We start from the raw sequence: 25,841 nt of genomic DNA, 5'->3' as shown, positions 1-25,841 counted from the left end.
ATAAGAGAGAATCATTGATCGGCTGCCTTCTGCACACCCCCTACTGGGGACTGAGCCCACAACCTGGATATGTGCCCTTTACCGGAATCGAACTAGGGACCCTTTAGTCCAAAGGCCAATACTCTATCCACTGAGCCAAACCGGCTAGGGCTATTGTTTTTATCTATTAGAGTCTGATTCTGTCTCATTACTGCTGATTTCCTCAAAGCTATAATGAAGTTCTGTATACAGAAGAGGGTACATTCGGTATATGACCAGCAAGTGTGTTGGCTCCTGTCCCTCCAAGCTATAATATTTTCCCATATGATAGGTTCTGAGGTTTGTTTGTTTTTAACTGTAATTTTATTGCTTTAGGTTGGGTATGTAATTTCAAAGAATCTTTTGGGAAGGTATTTATAATGATGAAATTCTTAGACTTATTACAGAGGATGTTTTTAGTAGTGTATGCAGGATGCTATATTGCCATGTAAACTGTAATTCTGGAATTTTACACCCCCCACCCCAATCTAATTGAAAATGCAACACAATACAGGATTTGGGAGATATCAGATGCCCCCACACTCCCAATTAGATAAATTTTGATTGGCAATTTGCCCAAAAAAATTTTGAACATGGGGATGAGAAGCTCATTAGTTTGCAGTACTTGTTTAAGAAGTGACACTGCCATTGTACACGCTAACCTGGCCCTGAGTTGTAGCTACAGGGGATCTGAATTCTGGGCTTTGTAGGGGACACATTTATAACTCCTGATTTCAGCTACTTTAACCAGGCTTCAGAGTATTTGGGACCTCAAGTAAATGAGTCTTAAGTTATTCAAAGCCAAGAATATTAAATGGTAGAATATTTTCTAGATAATGGGATAGTTGCAAGTCTGAGTTTAGGCCTCCACATGCAAATCAGGCTAAACTGGGGTTGGGTGTAACTGATGTGGATAATAGATTCAGAATAGCTCTTCATGGAAAAGTTTAGTGGTCCTCAAAGTTAGTTGACTTGCTTGTTTGAAATAGATCCTATGCCTTCCCTGTAGTCTCCAAAAATAATAGTTATTTAGGTCTTTTTATGAGAGTAGATAACAGGTGAAATCAGTGAATGGCATCATAGTAAAGATTAACTATATAATAAAAATATTCCCATGTACCAGATATATGATCCCTAGAAATAGGACTCTGTGGCTCAAATTACCTTTCATTGTAACACTTTCTCTCTCTGCTTTGTTGCTACCTAGTATTTAACCCTTAGATATAGCATTTTTCCTCAGTCTGTTTTCTCATCTTTTAAAAGGTTGGATTGATTGAGCATCCCAGGAAGGCTGGCTATGGAACATTGCATGAAAATCACTTGGAATATAAAATTGCAGATTCTTGGGCCCATGCCCAGATATTCTTACACTGGAGTAGGGTCTAATAATCTGTATTTTAACGATATCCCATGTAGTTTTTGTGTACACCAGAGTGTGAGAACTAATGGGCTGAATGTAGGCCATTCTGAATAGAGGTAATCAGGGAGTAGACTGTTATATCATTTTTTCCCACCTAGTGCATTCACATCTGCTTTAGCCCTGTATCTTCACAAAAGATTTTTGAGGTTAATTGGGCATAGGCTATTGCCCGTATTTTACAGATGAGAAACTCAGTTGAGAGGGGGTAAAACTGGCTTGCCTGAGGAGAGTTGGTGTCAACCTGGGCGCCTAAAATGCAATTTTAATGATACACTTCTTATTTTTACCCCTTAGACCAGGCCTCCGCTGTCATTGAGCAGAGTTACCCATCAGTTCTTCTCATTATTGCAAGTCCTTGGGCCTCAGTGGACACCATATACCAAAACACACACCATACAGTTAGGAAGAAGAAAGTTCTTGAGAAGGTGTGTGCTTGCCACCCCTTTCTTGGATTGTAAGCCCTTTACACCTGTACGACTTTAGCAGGAGGCTTGACCTCCATGCTTTTACCTCTGAATAGATATTGCCTGGGAATGTGATCTAGCAATGTATCTTATTTTAAAATTTCTGGGCCCTGGGGCCTGACCCCGAGTGCCTTTTCTCACATGTAACAATGTCCTTGATTCTGCGTTGACCACTCCAGCTTCCATTGGTTCCTCTTACTTTGCATGCACTGTAAGACATGGATGTTCTCCAGGGGTTGTATCTTAGGTCTTTTCTCTTAGCTCTCCCATTGCTTAAGGGGGTGCTAATGTGCTTTTCTGATCCTCAGATTTCTATATGTATTCCATAAGTGTCCCCTGAGCTCTCTGACTTAGTTTGAATATCTCCATCTGAAGGCTTCCCCACGTACAAACAATCCCTTATATTGTCTACACTAGAATCCAAGAGTGATTGGCAACTTCTTCCCCTTTTCTCATCTCCTTGATGGAGTGATCTCCAAGTTCTAGTGGATTCTGCCCCCCAGATTTCTCAGCTTTGCCTAGGACTGGTTCCTAATTTTAGGAGCTAGTTTTTTTCAAGAGCCTCCTGATCTCCATATTTCCTCACTTTATATCATCATCTTCTAGGTCATTGCCAAATGTTTTTTAAAAGACAGATGTGATCCTTGTTTAAAAATCTTGGGTTAAAGTTCAGTTCTTTCAGTATAATATGGAAAGCCCCTCATTGGTCTCTCTAACCTATTTCTTTATTCTTACCGATTTTCATTTATACATATTTTCTCCCCCCCCCCAATAGTTTAGATTATTTTCTACTCCTAACTTTCTCAAGTTCTTTTTTTTAACTTTCTAATGTTATCTCAATCTTCTCTCCTCTTCCTTCTGAAGTCCTTACCATTTCCTCATCATCTTTTAGGCTTTCATACCTCTGTGCTGTATAGCACTTTTCCCAGCTGCTTAGTCCATTCACCTTTAATTTCTGCACATATTTCCCCCTCCAAATAAAATAAAACTATTAGCCATTTTTTAAGAAAATATGTTTTTATTGATTTCAAAGAGAGGAAGGGAGATAGAAGCATCAATGATAAGAGGGAATCACAGATTGGCTGCCTCCTGCACACTCCCTACGTTCCCTACCGAGGATCGAGCCCACAGCCCAGGCATGTGCCGTGACCAGGAATCAAACCATGACCTGGTTTATGGGTTGCTACTCAACCACTGATCCACATTGGCCGGGCTATTAGCCACTTCCCCCCACCCCGTCAGAACTTCTATTCATTTGCTAAAGCATTTGTTGGGTATTATACTTGCGTCCTTCCATTTGTTCAGTGCCACTGCCTCTAGGACAGAAATTGTTCCGTCCACTTTAATAGACCCTTATAGTGTGTAGTATCTGGCACATTGTAGGAACTTGGAAAATAAGTTTGAATGAACGATAAGCCCTGTGAGTTTTTTTATAATTAGAGATGATTACAGAGATAGACACTCCAGACATTATCTCCATACCTCCAGGGAAAAGGTTGAAAACCTTTACAAGCAGATTGTTGGCTGTTCTATTACTGAGTGATGTCTTAAAAACCTTTATTGATAGCTTTTTCTAGTACCTAATACCTCAACTAACATAGGAAGAGCTCCCTTTATCCAAATGAAAATTACTTTTTTTCCAGCAAAGACACATTCTGTCTTGTTCTCACTAGAGAACCAGCTGCTAAGTAATTTAGGCCAGTGTTTCTGGGTCCTTTTTATTACGATGTTCTTTGCCGGTTTTTTCATAGTACAGTATGTGAGCCAGAGGGGCCTGGTAGAAGTGGGTGGTGGCTAGAGACTGGGATGCAACAAGTTTTACACAATGGGGGTTAACAGGTAATGGGAAAGAAGGAGAGAGCAAAAAATGAGTAATGAAAGGGTTTGGAAATGGTTTTTAAACAGATGTGAAGGTAGTATTTAAGGGTTTTCTTGTAAGGACACATGTGGGCTGGGCTATAATGTAATCAGAAACTCCGCAGCTGGAAGACCTAGAAATGATCTTTTCTGCCTCATTTCTGCTCTCTAAATGTTCTGCTCTCTGCATGTGCTGCTGCAAATACTCTTCATCTACTCTATAACTTTGGTTACAGCACGGCTTTCTTTGCCTTGCCCCTGCCCTTCCAGCCTGTCTTCTGATTCCTCACTCCTTTTCTCTGTCTCTGTATTTTATTAGTATATAATTCACATAACATAAAATTTACCCTTTTAAATTGTACAGACATTGATTTTTACGATATCCATAAAGTTGTGCAACTATCACCACTATCTAATTCCAGAACATTTTTATCACCCTAAAAAGAAACCCTGTACCCATTAGCAACCATTCCCTCCCCTCTCTCCCCCCACCCTTTACTCCCATTCGTAGGGAACCACTTGTCTACTTTCTGTCTTTATAGATTTGCCTATTCTGGATATTTCACATAAAAAGAATCATACAACATGTAGCCTTTTGTGTTGTTTTCTTTCACTTAGCATGTTTTGAACTTCATCTATATTGTAGCGTGACCCTGTCATCTCTAGCCACTGCCCTGTTATCTTGTCAACTTAACTCATACTATCTCTAGTTGTACCTTTCCCACTTCTGACTTCACCACTAACTGCCTGTTTCTGTTAACCAGTTCCAGGCTCTTTAGAGCAGTGCTGGGCAATAGAGCTTTCTGTGATAATAAAAATGTTCTGTATCTCTGCTGTCCTATGCAGTGTCCTCTAGTTACAAGAGGCTAGTGTGACTGAAGAACTGGATTTTTAAATTAAATTTAAATAGCCACATGTGGCTAGTGGTTGTTGTCTTGCTCAGTGCACTTGTAGAGGAACTCGGTTGGTCAGGCCTATCTTTCTGTTTTGAGCATAGGTCATGGTCTTAGGTTTCCTGCCAGCCAGTGGATCAGCAGGGCCCTGGGGATGGGAAGGAAGTGGGACAGAACGTTAGCTCTGTCCTCTGAGCTGGGTTTGGGCTGGGAAGTTTCAAGACGGGTAAAGATAGGAGAAAGAGAAAAGGGAGTTTAGAAATTTTGAATAGATAGATGCTTTGAAAATAAAACTTTATTTTCCCTTCCCTGTTTATCTTCCAAGTTGGTTCTCTACTCTGTTTTCCTATAGCATGTTTCATGAAGAATCAGGTAGACAAGGCAGCCTCTGGTCCTGATTTCTTATTCTTTTTTTTTTTTTAATTTATTTCAGAGAGGAAGGGAGAGGGAGAGAGCGACAGAAACATCGAAGAGAGAGAATCATTGATCAGCTGCCTCCTGCACACCCCTTACTGGGATTGAGCCAGCAACTCAGGCATATGTCTTTGACTGGAATCAAACCTGGGACCCTTTAGTCCGCAAACTGACGCTGTATCCACTGAACCAAATCAGCTGGGGCAACTCAGTTTCTCATTCTTTATGATTTGCCAGTTGCTGCCATTATTGCTTCTGCTGTCAGAAGCAGAACATAGAGGTGGGTTGGTGCCATGCCTCTCCCCTAAAATACTGGCTGCCTTCTTATCTCCCTTCTTTCCTCACTGCTGCAGACCCTACTTTCCCCTCTTCCATCTTACTCCCAGTTCAGTACCTCCACAGGAGATAAGAATTCTATCGACTTGCCTTTTAGAAATGACAGGTACTTCCCTGGCCGGTTTTGCTCAGTGTTTAGAGCATCGGCTTGTCCACAGAAGGGTCTCGGGTTCAATTCCTGGTCAAAGGTGCGTACCTTGGTTGTAGGCTCAATCCCCAGCCCTGGTGGGGTGAGTCTGGGAGGCCGCCAATTGATGTGTCTCTCTCACGTGGATGTTTTTCTTTCTCTCTCTCTCTCTGCTCCCTCCTACTCTTATTTATTTAAAAACAATGGAAAAATATCCTTGGGTGAGGATTTAAAAAAAAGGGAAAAAAAGAGAGAGAAATGACAGATATACTATAGACAACCCTCTCCAGAGGGTTGCTGAATGCATTGGTCCTTGAGCAGGTGTAAAAAATCCTAAGGAGCTCTCCATCGGTGGGAGGTAAGGCGTAAATATGGGAATAGATTTAGTGGCATATAAATCCCATACCTGAACGATGTGGGATCCTTGTGGGGCATATCACACTGGGCATCTTGTCCCAGATGACTTTTTTAATGTACTAGTACATTTTTGGGTTTTTTTTTTTTTAGAGAAAGTAGAAGGGAGGCAGAGAGACAGAGAAAAAAATTGATGTGAGAGAGACATATTGATTGGTTGCCTCCTGCACATGTCCCAAACAGGGCTGGGGATCAAGCTTACTAAGGTACATGCCCCAGATTGGAATTGAACCCAGGACTCTTTAGTCCACAGGCCGATGCTATCTCTATCCACTGAGCCAAACCAGTTAGGGCTGCAGTGGTTACTTTTATATATATATTTTTTAATATTTTTATTGATTTCAGAGAGGGAGAGGGAGAGATAGAAACATCAATGATGAGAGAGAATCATTGATCAGCTGCCTCCTGCACGCCCATAACTTGCTGTGCTCTAGAAGTGCTTCTCATAATGGTGAAGGACTGTGTCCTGTGCCTCTTCCAACTTGTAAAATACAGTAAAAACAACTGAGTAGAAAACAGAATAAGGTGTAAATTTGCATTTTGTGTGTCTTTTTATTTTATTGGATTGAACATTTGCAAAATTACTTGATCCAATTGCTGTAAAAGTTTCTAAAGAGTTAGGTTTGAAGGTTGTCCCTAGGGGGTCTTTAGATACTTAGAGCAGCACAACTCTGTGGATTCTTCTAATGGATTGGTATTGTGGTGGGGATGTTAATGGAGTAGGTAGAATGAAGTCGTGGATAAGGATTGGGAGAATAAAGAGAAAGGAAGATCATTTGTCTGGAATTTTGAGTTTTCACTAAACTTCTGGATAAACCACAACCCACGTTTGTTGACTGTGTATATGCTTTTGCACTAAACAATGATGTAGAAAGTGTAGAAATGGCACACAAATATAGATGGAAGGGATAAGCTGAAAGCATTTTCTTATAATGTAATACAAGTTATTAAAACCCTGCCTCTTTTCTTTTTTAAAAAAATATTTTTATTGATTTCAGAGAGGAAGGGAGAGAGAGAGAGAAACACCAATGATGAAAGTGAATCATTGATCAGCTGCCTTCTGCACTCCCCATACCAGGTATCGAGCCGGCAATCCCAGGCATGTGCCCTTGACTGGTATCGAACCTGGGACCCTTCAGTCCACAGGCTGATGCTCTATCCACTGAGCCAAACCGGTTTCGGCATGTGCTTATTCTATTTTTAATTTAATTTATTGGGGTGTCACCGGTCAACAAGATTATATAGGTTTTAAGTGTAGATTTCTATGATACATGATCTGTATATTGCATTGTGTGCCCACCATCCAAAATCAAATTATCTTCCATTATCTCATATTTTGCTCCCTTAAACCTCTACTACAGGTAGATTGATCCTGTGACAATCAAGTAATCATAAGAGATAATAGCTGCTCTTTTATTTGTGAGTCCTGTTTATGCACAACATGTATTTTTATGAGGGTTAGTTGCTTAAATAGGGGGATTGTTGAGAACAAGAAATTTCTCCCATCCCACATTGAGTATGTGCTTACTTTGAACCAGGCACTATACCAAGTGTGGCTACAAGGATGAATAAGAAATAAAATTGTTTCTGCATTCAAGGAGCTCTAGACTAAGAGCTAGAGAATGGGGACCCTCTACAGACATAGTGACAAGAGTTTGTTTAGCCTGGCCAGTGTGGCTCAGTGGAGGTCAATGTTCCATTCCCAGTCAGAGCACATGCTTGGGTTGTGGGCTAATGGCGGGGAGGGGGCTCATGCAGGAGGCAGCCAATCAGTGCTTCTCTCATCATTGGTATTTCTCTTTCTCCCTCTCCCTTCCTCTTTGAAATCAATAAAAATATATGTTAATGCTAGGTTCAGTAAAGGTGATGTGAGACTAGCCCTGGTGGGTGTTCAGTTACAAGAGATTTAGGAATTAAAAGATAGTGGTTGAGCTGCTTTTATAGATTCATCATTCTCAATGATCTTCAAATACTATTCAGAAGTTAGCAGTGGAATATATCCCAAGAAATCAGAAACACCAATCAGAAAGGATATATACACCCCTATGTTCATAGCAGCACAGTTCACAAATTCAGATTTGTAAACAGCTTAAGTGCCCTTCAGCAGATGAATGGATTAAAAAACTGTAGTACTGCCCTGGCCGGTTTGGCTCAGTGGATGGAGCGTCGGCCTGCGGGCGGGGGAGGGGGGAGGGTCCTCGGTTCAGTTCCGGTCAGGGGCATGTGCCTTGGTTGTGGGTGCATCCCCGGGGTGTGTGTGCAGGAGGCAGCTGGTCCATGTTTCTCTCTCATTGATGTTTCTCTCTATCCCTCTCCCTTCCTCTCTGTAAAAAAATCAATAAAATATTTAAAAAAAAACCTGTAGTACATCTAGACAATGGAATACTATGCTGCTATAAAAAAGAAGGAACTCTTACCATTTGCAACAGCATGGATGGACCTGGAGAGCATTATGCTAAGCGAAATAAGCCAGTTGGGGAAAGATAAATATCACACGATCTCTCTCATTTGTGGAATATAATGAACAACATAAACTGATGAACAAAAATAGATCCAGAGACATAGAAGTGTCAAACAGACCATCCAACCTCAGAGGGAAGGTGAGGGGGAGGGGGGTGGGGAGGGTAAGAACAACCAGAGGACTTGTATGCATGCATATAAGCAATACCCATGGACACAGACAATAGAGGGGCGAGGGCATGTGCTGGTGGGTGGGAAGGGCTGGGCAGAGGTCAGTGGGGGAAAAAGGAGACATGTAATACTTTAAACAATACTTTTTAAAAAAGATAGTGTAAAAACATGTTTCCTTTAATGAAAACTATTACTTTATTTAGGGTTAGATATTAAAACATGGCAAATTTGAATATGGTGATATGGTTTTGGATTAAACAGCCAACACTAGCATAAAAGTTCATTATGATGGCTCTTTGGAATTTAAGTTGTTACTGATGTTGATCTTAAAACAATGGTAGGGAAGGTCTTTGATTTATTTTGAATGGTAGAAGTATTTGTAGTGTAAGAATCTCCTGAGGTTCTTGGCAATTGCAGGGGTAGCAATGAAGGTATTAAAGTATGAGCATTACAAGTTTGGTGAGAAGATTGGAGGAATTTGTTGGAATGGTTGCAGTTGGTAAGGGAACTAACTGGTAAAGTCTTAGAAAAGTAGCATTAAATTGGATAACTTAGAAACAATAAAAACCTAGAATGATGACATCATTGTTTATGTTTATATAACAACTAGAAGTTGGGTGCAGGTCTGGGGGGGCGGCTCAGGCGGTTGGCTGTTCAGCTCCGCCCCCTGGTCAAACTCCCAGTCTAGGGGCAATTTGCATATTAGTCTTTTATTATATACTAGAGGCCCAATGCGTGAAATTTGTGCAAGAATAGGCTTTCCTTTCCCCAGCTGCCGGCACTAGCTTCCCTCACAGCCCCGGCTTCATCCAGAAGGAAGTCCGATCTAATTAGCATATTACCCTTTTATTATTATAGAAGATAACAATCATATCATTGTACTATTGAGAGTCCTGAATCTTATAATTAATAGTCCTTTGTTTATTTTATGGACATTAAAAAAAACCTTTGTTAAAATTATTAAAATTTGCTTTAGAAACTCTGCCTTTTAAGTTCTTCTGAGAATTCTCATGCTAGATAAGGAATAAGTGACACTCAATTTCTTAATTAAAACCTAAGACAGTGATGGCAAACCTATGACACGCGTGTCAGAGGTGACATGCGAACTCATTTTTTTGGTTGATTTTTCTTTGTTAAATGGCATTTAAATATATAAAATAAATATCAAAAATATAAGTCTTTGTTTTACTATGGTTGCAGATATCAAAAAATGTCTATATGTGACACAGCACCAGAGTTAAGTTAGGGTTTTTCAAAATGCTGACACGCCGAGCTCAAAAGGTTCGCCATCACTGCCGTAGGATGTCTTAATCAAAATGGCGCTTTAGTTTGGGATCTAAATCTAATAGGAGGGGTGACCATGGTGAGGGAGGACCCGAGAACTCTGGTAAATTGAATGGATGTCATGAAAGGAAGTGGATTCCCCCACCCCCCACTTTCCCAGGAAGTAGTTGAAGTCTTTAAAGGAAACAAAACTCCCTTTAGAGAGCAACGTGAATGCATAATAGTAGTTTTATTTTATCTAATGCAGCTCAAAGAAAATGAACGGCACCCTGGACCACCCAGACCAACCGGATCTTGATGCTATCAAGATGTTTGTGGGCCAGGTTCCGAGGACCTGGTCTGAGAAGGACTTGAGGGAACTCTTTGAACAGTATGGTGCTGTCTATGAAATCAACGTTCTAAGAGATAGGAGCCAAAACCCTCCTCAGAGCAAAGGTGAAGATTTGGTTTTATGTGCAATTTTTTGTCATGTGCATACTGTCTCATTTTCAGAATGTTCCTATGGTCATATGGGGTGGGGGGGATATGTTCTTTTATAGTCCCTATTAGAGGCCCGATGTACAAAATTTGTGCAAGAGTAGGCCTTCCCTCTCGCCACCGGCAGGCATCCGGGACCTGGGCCTCCCTTGCAGCCCCAGCTTTGTCCTGCAGGACGTCCAATCTAATTAGCATATTACGCTTTTATTATTATAGATATATTCCAGGCCAAAATCAATTTAATGACTTAAAAATAAAAAATTAAAGTGACTTAATGAGGTTGATTTGTAATTTGGATCTTGGGTAGTCCATTTAGTAAACCGATCACATAAGGTTTTCTTTAGTGTTTTGGCTATGGTAAGCTAATTCTAATGGGAGGGGTATGCCATGGAAAGAAAAAGACTGTCCCTGTACCCATGGATTTCTGTTATTGTATATAAAAGCCTTGCAGGCTGACTTAGCAACTAGGAGAGCCTTTTTTGTAGGTAACCTATTTGCTATAGCTTATAAAATGAACAGGAGAAGAAAGGTTGAACTGCTTCCAGATATATCCAGCAGAGTGGAAGTTTCACAGGACTGATGGTCGATAAAGCATAACCTTTGCCACTACACACACAGACATACTCTTATATTTCCAAGTGACCAACTCAGAATAATTTTCTGTGAAAGCTGTTCTACAGTGCAAATATCAACAAGTATGATTGTCATGTTTGAAAGCCAGTTTAATAACAGGATCTAGAAGCAGAGAGATTAATTTTTATTTTTGGCATTTTTAACCAAAAATATAAAGTAGTGTAGTTTCAGCTCTGGCTGGGTAGCTCAGTTGGTTAGAGTGTCATCCAGTATGCCAAGGTTGCAGGTTTGATCCTAGTTCAGGGCACATACAAGAATCAACCAATGAATGCATAAATAAGTGGAACAAGAAATTGATACGGTCTTCTCCCCGCCACTCCCCCGCCTGCTTCCCCTCTTTCTCTAAAGTCTTGTAGTTTCTGAAAATGACTGGCAATATAATGTGCAGTAATTTAAATCTTAATTGCAGAGTGATTTTTAAAGACATCTGTATCGTGTCTCTTGGACTATGGACCCAAGATTTACAAAATACACCTCCTCCCTCCTATCCCCAGCAAAGATACAAAGCACAAAATTTACAGATCTCAGTTAGCACCATGTGCTGCTAGAAACATAATTATATTTGATGAGAACTAAGAGTCCCTCAAAAAAGATACTAAGAGGTTCTTGCTTTTAAATCATTTTATAATTTAAAATGATAATTATGTTTGAGGCATATGATAGAAATTGGCTACAATGTAAGGAGTGGTTTATTCTAAAAGAGAAAGTTTTTGAAAGATGAAGAGCTTCTGATAGATGAAGAGCCACAAGTGTTTAAGGCCCCTCTTTGTCTTGTTTGTAGTTGAGTTCTCTTGCCCAGCACACTACCTGATGCTTCAAATAGGGTGGGCTGAATGGCTTGGTACTGTGACCTTTGTAAGGGAAGTCATCTTTCCCAGAGAAGTGATAGGAGCAGCTAAAGAAGAATTTTAATGGAACTAAGAGACTATAACAATAAAGAAAATGCATAGAAAAAAATGTGGGTTTTTTTTTTTGTTTTTTTTTTCTGCTAGATTTTCTCTCACTAATTTTAATAAACCTTACTCTTTCTTTTTAAATTCTAATACAGGGTGGAGCAAAAGTAGATTTACAGTTGTTTGGGGAATAATTCAGTAAATACTAGCGATGCAAGAATAAATTCTGTTTTGCATACTCACAACTCTAAACCTACTTTTGCCCCAACCCTGTATGTCCAGGGAGTACTGAGTGCTCTAGGAATTCTCTACTTTCAAAAGACTGGTTTGATTTGTGAAATGGTCTTTATTGCAGGGTGCTGTTTTGTTACGTTTTACACCCGCAAAGCTGCATTAGAAGCACAGAATGCTCTTCACAATATGAAGGTCCTCCCAGGGGTAAGAAAGCTCCTACTAAGTGGAACTATGGTGGTTTTGACACATGGCATGTACTTATATGTATCAGATACACATTGACTTTCACAGGAATGGATGTAAAGGGAACTTTTAAAGATGATAGGCTGAAAGTAGTTCTTCCTCAGCCAAGAGAATTTTTACTTCTTAATTCAGAGTTCTATATATTCTGATATTTTGTGGGGCAAAGGTCATGAAGCAGATGTGAGTTCAAGAGAACTCTTACAGGCCCTAGTTTTGTTATTTCTTTAGAGTCCTCATTTATATTTCTGCTTCAGTGTGTACAGCGATAATACATGTTCTCCTTTTCAGATGCATCATCCTATACAAATGAAACCTGCCGACAGTGAGAAGAGCAATGGTAAGCAAGCATGTAGGCCCTCCCCTTATCAGGTTTTTTTTCTAGTCTGCTGCTCTCATGGCATCTGGATTGCATTGTGCTCTAATTCCTTTTTGAGGTAAAAGTGACATATAGCATTATGTTAATTTCAGGTGTACAGCATAATGTTTTGATAAATACTGTGAAGTGATCACCACAATAAGGCTAGTTAAAATCTGTCACCATACTTGCTTACAAAAATTTTTTCTTGTGATGAGAACTTTTAAGATCTACTTTCTTAGCAACTTTCATATATGCAGAATAGTATTATTAACTGCAGTCTCCATGCTGCAGCTTACATCCTCATGACTTACTTATTTTATAACTGGAAGTTTGTACCTTTTGGGCCCCTTCACTGGCAACCATCAATCTGTTTTCTGTATGAGTTTGGGGTTTGTTTTCTTTTTTTAAGATAGAAGAGAGGTCATACTGGTATTTGTCTTTTCCTGTTTGACTTATTTCACTTAGCATAACGCCCCCAAGTTCCATCCATGTTGTCACAAATGGCAAGATGTTATTCCTTTTTATGACTGAATCATATTTCTCTCTGTGTATGTTTGTGCGTGTGCTGTGCACACACATTTTCTTTATTCAGTTATCACTGTACACTTTGGTTGTTTCCGTATTTCAGCTGTTGTAAATAGTGCTGTAATGGATATAAGTATCCATGTATTTTTTTGTTAATGGTTTCATTTTGGTCAGATAAATACCCAGAAGTGGAATTGCTGGATCATGTGGCAGTTCTAGTTTTAATTTTTTGAGGAGCTGCCATACTATTTTCTGTAACGGTTGCACTAATTTACATTCCCACCAACAGTGCACAAGGATTCTTTTTTCTCCAAATTCTTGCCAACATTTGTTCCTTTCTTGGCTTTGTTTGTTTATTGTTTTTGTTAATCCTCATCGCAGGATATTTTTCCCATTGGTTTTTTTTTTTTAAGAGTGCAAGGGAAGGAAGGGGGTGGGAGATATCGATGTGAGAGACACACACATCTATTGGTTGCCTCACACACATCCCTACTAGAGCTGGGGATCAAACCTGCAATCCAGGTACATGCCCTTGAATCCGCGGCCCTCCGGTTTGCAGAACCACACTCTAACCACTTAGCCATGCCAGTCAGGACCCTTTCTTGGCTTTTTGATAATAGCCATCCTAATAGGTGTGAAGTGATACCTCACTGTGGTTTTGACTTGCATTTTCCTGATGATTAGTAATGTTGACCATCTTTTTATGTGTCTGTTGTCCATATGTATGTCCTTTTTTGGGAAATGTGTATTCAGATCCTCTGCCCAGTTTTTAATCAAATGGGGTTTTTTTCTCTTTTTTTGCCTTTGAGTTGTATAAGTTCTTTATATTTTTTGAATAGTAACCCCTTATCAGATACATGATTTGCAAATATTTTCTCCCATTTTATAGGTCGCTTTTTCATTTAGTTGATTTTTCTTGCTATGCAGAAGCTTTTTAGTTTGTAGTCCCACTTTTTTATTTTGCTTTTGTTGCCTTTACTTTTGGAGTCAGATCCAAAAAAGTCATTGCCAACACCGATGTCAAGGAACTTACCAAGTATGGTTTTCTTCCAGGAGTTTTATGTTTTCAAGTCTTATATTCAAGTCTAATCCATTATAGTTAATTTTAAAATATATATATTTTTATTGATTTCAGAGAGGAAGGGAGAAGGAGAGAGAGCTAGAAACATCAGTAATGAGAGAGAATCATTGATCGGCTGCAACTAGGCATGTGCCCTTGACTGGAATCGAAACCGGGACCCTTCAGTCTGCAGGCCAACGCTCTTTCCACTGAGCCAAACCAGCCAGGGCCATTTTAGTTAATTTTTGGTGTATTGTATAAGATAGTGGTTCATTGCTCTAATGTCATCTAAATTATCTATTTTTTTTCTTTAAAATAAGTATGACAGATAACTGAGATAAATAGAGTTGATAGGGAAACATTACAAGAACTTTTTATAGTGAACTGGAATATTTTTGGTCAATATAATTTCTTATGGCTAGAAGTGAGGAGGGAAAATGAACAAATTAGGAAGGAGAACTTAGTCCTCAAGAGGATAGTCAGAAAAGGAAAGTGGATAAAGTTAGACTCTCTGTAAGGTGTGTCCTGTTTCTTTTACCATATTAATTAAATGTGCAAACTCATTCTTTAGCATAGTAATATTGCTAGTAAGAGCAAATATTACTGCCGAAACCGGTTTGGCTCAGTGGATAGAGCGTCGGCTTGCTGACTGAGGGGTCCCAGGTTCGATTCCGGTCAAGGGCGTGTACCTGGGTTGCGGGCACATCCCCAGTGGGGGATGTGCAGGAGGCAGCTGATCGATGTTTCTCTCTCATCGATGTTTCTAACTCTCTATCTCTCTCCCTTCCTCTCTGTAAAAAATCAATAAAATATATTTTTTTAAAAAAAGAGCAAATATTACTGAGTGCTAGGCAACAACCTAAGTGCTGTGCTTTTCATACCTACAGCTACCTTTGAGGTAAACCCCATTTCCCTACCAGTCAGATGAGGAAACAGGCACAGAATGGTTAAGTAACTTTCACAAGCTCATAAAGCTATTTCTTTTCACCTAAGTGCTTTCAATGATATTTTTAAGATATCATCATTTATAAGAGGAGGTGCTAACTTATGGGGGGGGAAAGGTACATCTTATAATCTGTGAAATATGGTATACATGCACCAGAGCCAGGTTTCAAACTCAGGTGGTCTTGACTCCAGAGTCTGCTCTACTATCTCTTGTAGTAATAATGTTCAAGCCTTCTGTGTTTTATTCTCTTAGCAGTGGAAGACAGGAAGCTGTTTATTGGTATGATTTCCAAGAAGTGCACTGAAAATGACATCCGAGTCATGTTCTCTTCATTTGGACAGATTGAAGAATGTCGGATATTGCGGGGACCTGATGGACTGAGCCGAGGTGGGTACATTTTTTAACTTTAAAGATACTCATCTTGTCCTTGGCTGGTTTAGCTCAGTGGATAGAAAGTTGGCCTACGGACTGGAGGGTCCCAGGTTCAATTCCAGTCAAGGGCACATGCCTGGGTTGCAGGCTAAATCCCCATTAGGGGGCGTGCAGAAGGCAGCCAATCAGTGATTCTCTGTCATCATTGATGTTTCTGTCTCTCTCTCTCCATGAAATCAATAAAAATATATATTTAAAAAAAGATACTTATCTTGCCCTTGGCCTGTGTAGCTCACTTGGTAAGAATATTGTCCTGGTATGTCAAGATTGCAGGTTTGATCCCCAGTTGGGGTACATACAAGAATCGGCCAATTAATGCATACATAAGTGGAATAATAAATTGATGTTTCTCTCTCTGTATATATAAAATTTTAAAAGATGCTTATTTTGAATTTGGAGTTGTTTTTTTAATATGAACAGTGGAAACCAGTAATCCCTAGCCAATATGGCTCTGTCATGATGGAGAAGTTGGGCTTGAAGTTGTATGTGTAGGTCCTGTCACAACTCTTCCTTAATTTGATCCCTTTTGTATTCTCCCAACATCCTTAAGGAGTTTATATTCTGTTCTTCAGTGTCATGTATTAAAATTCTCTCTTTTTATGCTTAGAGAGGTTCTTGATGTTAAAATGGAAACACTTTCTTCGCAGGAGGAACTTGATGCTATGAATCCTCCTTTATCTTTTAAGCACTTTGTTTCTTATTTCTGCTTCCCTGGGTTTTCATTATAGCACTTACCACTCTGGTGTAACATAGTTCTCTCTTCATGAAACTCTGAAGGCAGGAACCATGTCTATATGTATTGCTAGCATGGTACTTGCTCATAGTTAAGTGCTCAGTTAATGTCTATAAGTAAGTAAGCGAATGAATGAGTTATTGACCCTTCTTTTACCAGGTTGTGCATTTGTGACTTTTACAACAAGAGCCATGGCACAGACAGCTATCAAGGCAATGCACCAAGCACAGACCATGGAGGTAGGGAAATGAATGCAAGGGGGAATTCCTTAGCTTGAGGGTGCTAGGACTTTGGGCCTTCAAAGCCCAGTGTCATGTACAACATATGGTGGTTCTAAAATTTAAGCAGGCCAAACGTCTTAAAAGTTAAAAACTGATGATTTCTTTAACAGATTAGATGTTATTAAATGAAAGTTAAAATTAATATATTGGAACTGGTCATTTGGCAGTGAATGAAATTAGAATGCAGCCTGTGTGTCACTAGAAAGGAGGATTTTTCCTTCACCCAGAAGGAGGATTTGACCCTTTGGTTTTGGTGTTTTCATAGGGTTGCTCATCCCCCATGGTGGTAAAATTTGCTGATACACAGAAGGACAAAGAGCAGAAGAGAATGGCCCAGCAGCTTCAGCAGCAGATGCAGCAAATCAGCGCAGCATCTGTGTGGGGAAACCTTGCTGGTCTCAATACTCTTGGACCCCAGTATTTAGCAGTGAGTCTTTGTGGTTTGCTTTCTGCAGACTGTGCAAGCTCCCAGCTGTTTCTTCTGCTATCCCCAGCAACCAGACACAATGGCATTCACAACTTTAGCACATTGAAATTTTATGTAAAAATTCAGGCAATGAGGTGTTCTTTAACTCATGTTATTTTCTCTATCTCTCTGGTCACACATCTTTGGTTATATCTTGAGGGTTTTGGTTATATGTTGAGTTAAAGTGAAACCATAATTTTCTGATAAAAAAATTTTTTTAGAAACAACTTATATCCCTACCCCCCTAGGGAATAAGATTCCTGAGGGAATCTTAATTATAAAATATCTTTTTCTATATCTCTTTCTGTCGGGTGTAGAAGGCATCATTAAATACCTTGTTGATTCTCCCTGAAGAGTAGGATAAATGTTTCTTTCTGCTGATTGAGAGATCAGGCATGGACATTATGAAATAATGTTCGTATATTTGAGTTTGCTGTGTTGTAAATAGATTTCTTTTAATTTGATCTCTTGTTGAGTTTAAGTTATATAGTCCAAAAGAGGGGCAGGCTCCACTTTATTATTAAGATTTACTAGGTCTGCAATATTACCAGGAGATTTGCACTGTTTAACCTTTAAAGGAATACAGACAAGACAACATAATTAAAACTGTGCCATCGGTAAATCAGAATGAAAGGGTCATCTGTAAAGCTACCAGTGAAGGAAAATAAATGGTGAGACCCCTAGATGTATATGGGTAGTCAAAAAATATACACATAGGATAATAAGTCATCCATTCCTCATCCTTTCAAAGATTATTCTCTATGGAAACAGCAAAGACGATGATTTCTGCCCCCGGTACTGAATTTTGACTATGCTTCCTGTCTCCATACTTCTAATATGTTAGAAGAAATCCCAGTTTCTCTGAAGTCCAAAAGTGAAGATGGTTGTTCTATTTCAATAGATCAAATTGTTTCTTAGTGCCAGGACATTGCTTAAAAGTTTAGAAAATTCAGAGAAATTTTAGTCTTCTGCCAAAATGATAATTCTTTGAAAATGATCTCCATGATACACATTAACTTCTTAGAGAGTTTTAGAGCCTTTTTTTCAGGGAGCAGTCCCCATCCTGTTCTCGTTGCCACATCCAGCAAGTACATGGTGGTTTATGGTGAGAACTGTGGTCTCTTTAATTTAGGTGTGATCCCCTCCCTAGGAGCTATTCTCATTTAGGGAAGAAATAAGGGGGGCAAATACAGTATGCACAGTTTACCAGCTGGGACTGAACACATTGCCCAAGGATTTAAGAAGACAAAAATGAAGGCATGGGTGCTAATGGGCTGTGTAAGTGATAGTGCATCATCATTCATTGAGTTTTTTCTGGAGTACGTGGATTGAACCCGATCTCTGTTTGGGTCAGAGTGGTGGTTTTTAATTTTTGTGGTATTGTGGACCCCTTTGAGAACATGATACAAATCATGTGTATGTGGTTTTTGGGGGGGGGGTTGTCGTCGTTTTTTCCCCCTCATTCTGTTTCTGGAGGTTTGTAGATCTCCTGAGACCGTGGATTAAAGGGATCCATGATAGAGAAATCAAATCAGATGCTTGTGGGAATGGACAACAGATTGAATAAAGGATCTAGAAGCAAGAATACCAATTGTTCATAATGAACAGTGATTGCATTTGAATGGAGCAAATGTTTTCAGCAGGTTGATTAGATGAAGATTATAGTTTACTCTGATACAAAAGAAGATCAAGGTCATGGAGATCCATAAGCTCATGGACAGATCCTCTTGTTAGATTTATTATGGACATCCATTGAAAGAGTATGTACACTGAACTGATAAGGACTGCTTCATCAGTCATTCAGACATCTGCAGCAGTAAAGACCAATTTGGAAGGGAGTAGATAACTGGGCTTGATGGATGTGTAGCATGGGAGAGGTTGATCTAGACATGGGTCTGTTGTGGCTGATAAAGTGTGACACTAAGAAATACCCTGAAATAGTGAGATTTTATATTTAAAGTAGTTGTTTGAAATAGAAAATTAGGTATCCAGATGGAAATAGAAATGGCAGGCATCCCCCCACAGACACCGCAGTCGATCACAGAGCTGCTTGAGTTGAGCTTAGTTCCCTGCTCTACTTCTGTTCTCTGCTGTGCTGCATTCTGTCGCCCAAGCTCTTGAGCTTGGCTCAGAACTCAATGAGCATTACTGTCTTCTGGGCCAGGGCTTTAGCTGTGTTGTATTGTATTGTGCTGTCATAAGCCTTATGTTTCTGTTGTGTTGGCTTGGGTTCTTGTCTTCAACGTTCTTCTCTCTGGGGGCCTCTGCACTCTCGCTTTGCTGTGCTGTAGAGTTATCCCAGATGCAGAACCAGCCCTCACTCTCACTCTTGTTCTGTTTTTTGGTGTAATGTCTAGCTTTATTTGCAGCTCCTTCAGCAGACTGCCTCCTCTGGGAACCTCAACACCCTGAGCAGCCTCCATCCAATGGGAGGTAAGTGTCTCACTGCTGTGGAGGAGCAGCAGCAGCCAGGCCATCAGACCCGCTAACAGCAGTCTGAGAGTTTGCACCGTTTGTGCAGAAAAAAACCATTTTCCACTCACGTAAACCTGACCTAAAGTGAACGTCACAGGATTCAACTGCCTTGTCTCTAGAAGGTGACTCTATTAGTCATTTATGCCAGATTGTTCTGGAGTTGTCTACTGCTCCCCACTCCTTTTAAGTGTCTGTTGAGGAAGAAGATAGAAAAGAGCTGTTAACACCAGCAGACTACCTGAGGCCATTTTAATCAGGAGAAAGTTGCAGGAACCCTTTATTTCCACAATACAGTGACTTTTCCAGTGACTGAAGAAAAGCCTAAGAAATACTTTCATTCAAATAGCTTACCCTGAAGTTGCTAGAATCCAGGCAGTTAGTTTACCTCTGTGTCTTATACATCTATTTCATAGGTGAATTACCTTTTGTTGCAGTTAACGTGCATGGAAAACTTAATTGACAAATACCGGAGCTTATAACAAAATAGAGCTCCATAGACAAACCCGAGGCAGTTTCCATCAGAATACTTAGTGGGGGTGGGGGACAGGAGCTGCCCCTCCCCTTTGTCTGTGGGATAAGGCTAGGCAAGTGCATTTGAAATTGGGGTGGTCTTATGTGAACTGCATTAATCATATGAAAAATTTTGATAGTGGTTCACATTGTCCCAAGGACTGAGAAAGTTGCTAGATTATAAATCTGTGTTGTTTTTATTTTCATTAATTCTTCCCTCCACCCCTCTGCCGTTCCATCATCTAAATGGTTTGCAACACATGGTCAGTGCAGTTCACGTTTCTTCTCCTTTTCATTGTTGCCCAGGTTCTACTTGGAAGTTTTCCCCTCGGTGTTTTTTTCTCTCTTCTGATGATTAATCTGCTATTCAAGTGGTGGTGTGTTTTTTTTTTATTCTCTGTCCTCTTGCTGTTCTCACATGTATTCTCCCCTGTTGTTCCTTCCTTTCTGGGTCTCTGCTACATTTTCTGCTTGTTCACCTCCATTTTGAAGAGCACATCCCCTGTGAAGTCTGAGTGAGGGGCTCAGATGCAGTCCCATTCGATGCCACAGGTGTGGGCATTGTTGTCCTCTTGGACACCTGAGCACATAGTAGACCACTGACCAACCCCCTTTCCTGGATTCCTGATTGCCCATCCTTTTGTTACTAGTAATACTCACTTGGGGTGCTATGCTATTAAATTAGATCCCTCTTCTCTGAGGAAATGGTATCAAGTTTCTTAATGAGTTGAGGGATATCTGAATCTTTTTGGAACCCTGTAACATTGCTTGTAAGGCTTATCTAGAATATTTCCTCTTTGGAACTAGCCTTCCACTGGTGTGAGCTATTGTTCCAGGAGCGGATAAGGAGGCACTCTTATCTGCTCACTGATCTCTTGCTTTGGATATTGCAGGGTTAAATGCAATGCAGTTACAGAATTTGGCTGCCCTAGCTGCTGCCGCTAGTGCTGCTCAGAGCACACCGAGTGGTACCAACGCTCTCACTACATCCAGCAGTCCCCTCAGCGTACTCACCAGTTCAGGTAAGCATGTAGCAGGGGCCAGTGGGTCCTTGTGTGCCTTGGGCAGAATCCTAAGAGAGGGGTACGTCATTCTGAGAGCAGTTAATACCCATTTCCAAAGGGGACAGATGATGAACAACAAATTTTCAAATGCCATCTTCTAACTTGAAACACATCTGATAATTTTTAATTTCTTGTAATTTGTTTTTATGTCCAGCAGGAACAGTTATCAAAATTAGTAACTGAAAACTTTTTTCTAAGAGAATACTTAAGTAGTACCATTCTTGGGCTTTGGTTCCTGCTCAAAAGGCAAGTGTTGGCTTCAGTTTAAGTTGTGGATTTCTTGTTGCAGGGTCTTCACCGAGCTCCAGCAGTAGCAACTCTGTCAACCCCATCGCCTCCCTTGGAGCCTTGCAGACATTAGCTGGAGCAACAGCAGGCCTCAATGTCAGCTCGTTGGCAGGTGAGAGGCAGCCCATGGATGTCATCAGGCCCTCCTTTGTGCAGGTAGCACATTATAAACAACCCTGGTAAGGGTACTGTTATAATGATTGAGTAGCCCAGTGAACCAAAAAATAATTATGAATTGCCCTGGCTGGGGTGGCTCAGTTAATTAGGCATCATCTGTGCACCAAAAGGTTGCTGGTTCGATCCTCTGTCAGGGTTGTGGGCTTTGATCCCTGGTAATGGGCATGCAGGAGGCAGCTGATCAATGTATTGCTCACACCTGTGTGAGGATCGAGCCCACAACCCAGTCATGTGCCCCCAACCAGAATCGACCCAGAACCCTTGAGTCCACAGGCCTGCGCTCTGTCCATTGAGCCAAACCAGCTAGGTCAACTCTCTCAAAATCTTTTAAAAAATAATAATCATGAGTTATATCCCACCTCTACCACTAACCAGCTATAACTTTTGACCACCTTTCATAAGTCATTTTCTTTTCTTTTAAAAAAAAAAAATGTTCATTGATTTCAGAGAGGGCGGGGGGCAGAGAGAGAGAGAGAGAGAGAGAAAGATCAATGATGAGAGAGAAATATTGATTGGCTGCCTCCTGCACGCCCCGTACTGGGAATTGAGCCCACAACCTGGGCATGTGCCCAGGAAACCTCTTGGTGCATGGGTTGATGCTCAACCACTGAACCATACCAGCCAGGCTTCAAGGTCATTTTCTTGTCTATGACATGGGGACAGGATACTTTGAGGGTTATTAAGAAGTCAGATGAGAACACAGGTAAAGTGTGAGCACATTGCTCAGTACAGAGTCTGGCATGTAGAATATCCTATGTAATAAAAGCCCAGCGACCGAACGGCGGAACAACCAGTCGACCAGTCACTATGATGCACACTGACCACCAGGGGACAGATGCTCAATGCAGGAGCTGCCCCCTGGCGGTCAGTGCGCTACCACAGTGGGAGTTCCTCTTGGCTGACCGGGATGAGTGGTTGCTCCCGCTGTGTACCCCGGGCCCATGGGTAGGAACCCGGGCTGCAATCATGGCCTTCTCGCCCCAGGCTCCTCCTCTCCTCACTCCCTGCCGCCTCCTCCAGATGCCCACAGGCCACGCAGCACCACCACTGCTGCGGGACTGAGGCCTACTCCGCGGCCTCTCAGTGCTATTGTCCCTGGGCCTGGGCCTGGCCCCGACCATGGGAGGCGAGCGCTCCAACTCCACAGAAGATGCTGGACCAGGGAGCAGCGGCTCAGAGGGCAGGTCCACAGCGGCTCAGCTGACTGGGATGAGCAGTCCTCCCACAGCGGGCTGATCCCCACGGGCCATGCCCCCGCCAGTGCACAAATCCCATGCACCAGGCCTCTAGTACTCCATAATGTTACTGCTATTGCTAATGATAGAGTTTACCTACATCTGTTCATAGAGCACATGTGCCCCCTTTTGTCCCCAATCCTGGGACTCCTGTTTACCAGGTTCCAGCTCTGTGTGAGAAAGTGGCAGGAAGGCTAGAGAAAATGGGGCAAGTCATGTGTAAAAGGTGCCACATCTGGGTGTGGCATTTTTTAATGTCCCCATTAGCAATGAGCTCTGGTGAGTGTCCTGAAGTCTGACCACACGTGGATATTCCGCCTCAGGGTGAAACTAGGAGCAAGATGAAAGGGAGGACTTTGGAATTTTTCTTTGGCATTAGTTGAGTCTTTCCAATACTGTTAATTCTGTTCTCTTCCCCAACCAAGGAATGGCTGCTTTAAATGGTGGCCTGGGCAGCAGTGGCCTTTCCAATGGCACTGGGAGCACCATGGAGGCCCTCACGCAGGCCTACTCGGGGATCCAGCAGTATGCCGCCGCAGCGCTCCCCACTCTGTACAACCAGAATCTGTTGACACAGCAGAGTATTGGTGCTGCTGGAAGCCAGAAGGAAGGTGAGTGCAAAGGGTGGCTGGGTCGGGCGGGGTGGCTTCTCCATCTGCACCAGAACTGAACAGCAGGTGAAGGCTCAGAGTCTTTCAGGTGGTCCGACCACCCCTTTTCTTTGACGGTGTCGAAGATGGGAAACTCCTATGTGTGACCTGCTTTTGGAATGTTTTCTGGATGTGGCTCAGATCAGAACCTCTGTGCACCCTTCTGAGTTGGGGCTGCCATTTTAGATGAAGAAATACCCCGACCTTACTGTGTCCGACACATTTGGCAATTAGGAAGCCTTCCCTGTGGGTTATAAATCTGTCAAAGGGTATCTGCTGGGTAGGTGTTCCTTTTAGCTTTAGCATTTGGTGTTTTCCTCACTTTCTGATCTGTGCTTTCCTAAGTGAGGACAGACTGAACGCTGTTAGGGCCCATGTGTTGATGCAGTGGGAAGTATGTGTTCTGATGGTATTAAGTTCAGGAGAGGCTTTCTAGGCAGTAAGGGGCCTGAAGGTGGTTTATATGACCAGAAAGCCCTGCTGACACCTCTCTGCTTGTATTTGTATTATAAGCAGGAGCTGGCAAGGTTGAAGCACTAATATGGGAAAAAGATAAGTATTCTCTCTTGCCATAGCAGCATCCTCTCCTGGGACTCCTGTTTACCAGGTTCCAGCTCTAAATCAGGCACTTATGTGCCCTAGAATGTGATAATAGGGGAACTGGTGGAACTATGCAGGCAGACAATAAACCAGTAAGAACACAGGGTATTCCAAATGATGCTCTGAAAAAATGATGGATGGGAAAGGGGATGGGGAGTGCCGGGAACACAGCATTTTATATGGAATGTTCAGAGAAGTTCTCTCTAAGTTGCCATTTAAGCAGAGGAAGACAGAGTGATGGGGACAGAGGAACAGCAAGTGCAAAGGCCCTGAGGCAGCAAGGTTCTTTAATGTGTTTGACAACATCAGGGAGGCCAGGGTGGCTAGAGAATTGGCTGCACTGTGGTTGTAATGAAACTCTTTTGTGGTTAGAAAATTGTTGAGTAGTTGGAAGAGGAAAGCATATTCTATTTTTGAGCTCAGTGTTAATCATAGTTTAAAAAGTAATTTCTTTTTACTGAGGCACAAGTGACATAAGGTAAAATTCACCTTTTTTGTAAGATAGCTCTGTGAGCTTTGATGAATGCATACAGTCATGTAACCACCATCACAGTAGAACATTCTATCACCCCCAGAAATTTCCTCATGTCCCTTTGTAGTCATTTCCTGCCCCCCACTTGCTGCCTCAATGTATTTGCCATCCCTGCAGTTTCTAGGCACAATTTTGAAACCTGTTGTGTTTATAATTTTTTTCCTCATCCTTTTCTGTATTTTTCTACAAGCATCTAGTCTTTGGTTTTATGCTCCACACGCAAGTCTGCCTATTTTATTGTCTCAGCACACCTTCCTCCTACAAGGTCAAATTCTCACATCCCTCAGTAAGACACAGAGCATAGCTAAACATGAGGGAAGGGACCTGTTTGAGTGAATGCCCTTCAGTTCCCCGCTTAGTATTTGGAGAATCTGTTTAAGTTCTCCAAATGAATGAATGAATCTGTTTGTTGGTGTTCGGATAGTTTTAATGGGTGGGGGAGGGGAGGATAAGCATGCTTCACACTAATATCTTTTTAATCAATGGATGTCTTGAAGGTCCAGAGGGAGCCAACCTGTTCATCTATCACCTGCCCCAGGAATTTGGAGATCAGGACCTGCTGCAGATGTTTATGCCCTTTGGGAATGTTGTGTCTGCCAAGGTTTTTATAGATAAGCAGACAAACCTGAGCAAGTGTTTTGGTATGTTGGTTTCTCTTCTGGGGTGTGTGTGTATGTGTGTGTGTGTGTGTGTGTGTGTGTGTGTGTGTGTTTTGGGGGCTGATAAGTATTTTTACCACTGATAGTGGAAACCTGGGATGGAGTTTGGGTTATTGTTTAACTCAGCTTTCAGCAGATTACGTGACCTCTTTTGGAGTCTGTTTCCCCCCCCCACCCCTCCCCTTCTGTAATGGGCTCAATGATTTCTGCCCACATTGTCTCTCCAGAGGATAAGATAAAGCAATGTATGGAAAATGGCTTGACCAACATACTTAAAAGTACCATGTTGTTGTCAAAGTGGTACTGTTTAGGAACCTAATTTAAGTTTATGTAATACTAGAGGCCCGGTGCACAAAAATTTGTGCACTCATGGGGGGGAGGGGGGTCCCTCAGCCCGGTCTGTGCCCTCTCGCAGTCTGGGACCCCTCGGGAGATAACGACCTGCTACTCGCTGCTTCTTACTGCTTGCCTCACTGCTCCTTAATGCTTCCACAGAGGTAGGAGAGGCTCCC

At 41.5% G+C, this 25,841-nt stretch overlaps 1 protein-coding gene across 15 annotated transcripts in view; it reads left to right on the top strand.

Annotated features, from left to right (window-relative positions):
* Positions 1 to 25,841, top strand: part of CELF1 (CUGBP, Elav-like family member 1) — a 64,451-nt gene that overhangs the window by 31,039 nt on the left and 7,571 nt on the right. For 9 of the 15 annotated variants that reach the window (XM_015569552.1, XM_015569551.1, XM_015569547.1 and 6 more), the window contains 11 exons: positions 10,106 to 10,293; positions 12,217 to 12,299; positions 12,627 to 12,675; positions 15,480 to 15,614; positions 16,552 to 16,631; positions 16,939 to 17,100; positions 19,497 to 19,572; positions 21,018 to 21,146; positions 21,478 to 21,588; positions 23,314 to 23,499; positions 25,168 to 25,311. In XM_015569552.1, the coding sequence (XP_015425038.1) occupies positions 10,116 to 10,293; positions 12,217 to 12,299; positions 12,627 to 12,675; positions 15,480 to 15,614; positions 16,552 to 16,631; positions 16,939 to 17,100; positions 19,497 to 19,572; positions 21,018 to 21,146; positions 21,478 to 21,588; positions 23,314 to 23,499; positions 25,168 to 25,311 (1,333 nt within the window). In that variant the 5' untranslated portion in view covers positions 10,106 to 10,115. Of the gene's footprint in view, positions 1 to 1,281; positions 1,495 to 10,105; positions 10,294 to 12,216; positions 12,300 to 12,626; positions 12,676 to 15,479; positions 15,615 to 16,551; positions 16,632 to 16,938; positions 17,101 to 19,496; positions 19,573 to 21,017; positions 21,147 to 21,477; positions 21,656 to 23,313; positions 23,500 to 25,167; positions 25,312 to 25,841 lie in introns of all 15 variants that reach the window. The other 6 variants (XM_015569543.1, XM_015569542.1, XM_015569545.1 and 3 more) reach the window with 4 other exon arrangements.

The sequence above is a fragment of the Myotis davidii genome, unplaced genomic scaffold (assembly GCF_000327345.1).
Source record: "Myotis davidii unplaced genomic scaffold, ASM32734v1 scaffold265, whole genome shotgun sequence".
NCBI classification, from domain to species: Eukaryota; Metazoa; Chordata; class Mammalia; order Chiroptera; family Vespertilionidae; genus Myotis; species Myotis davidii.
This window is presented reverse-complemented; position numbering and strand designations above follow the sequence as displayed.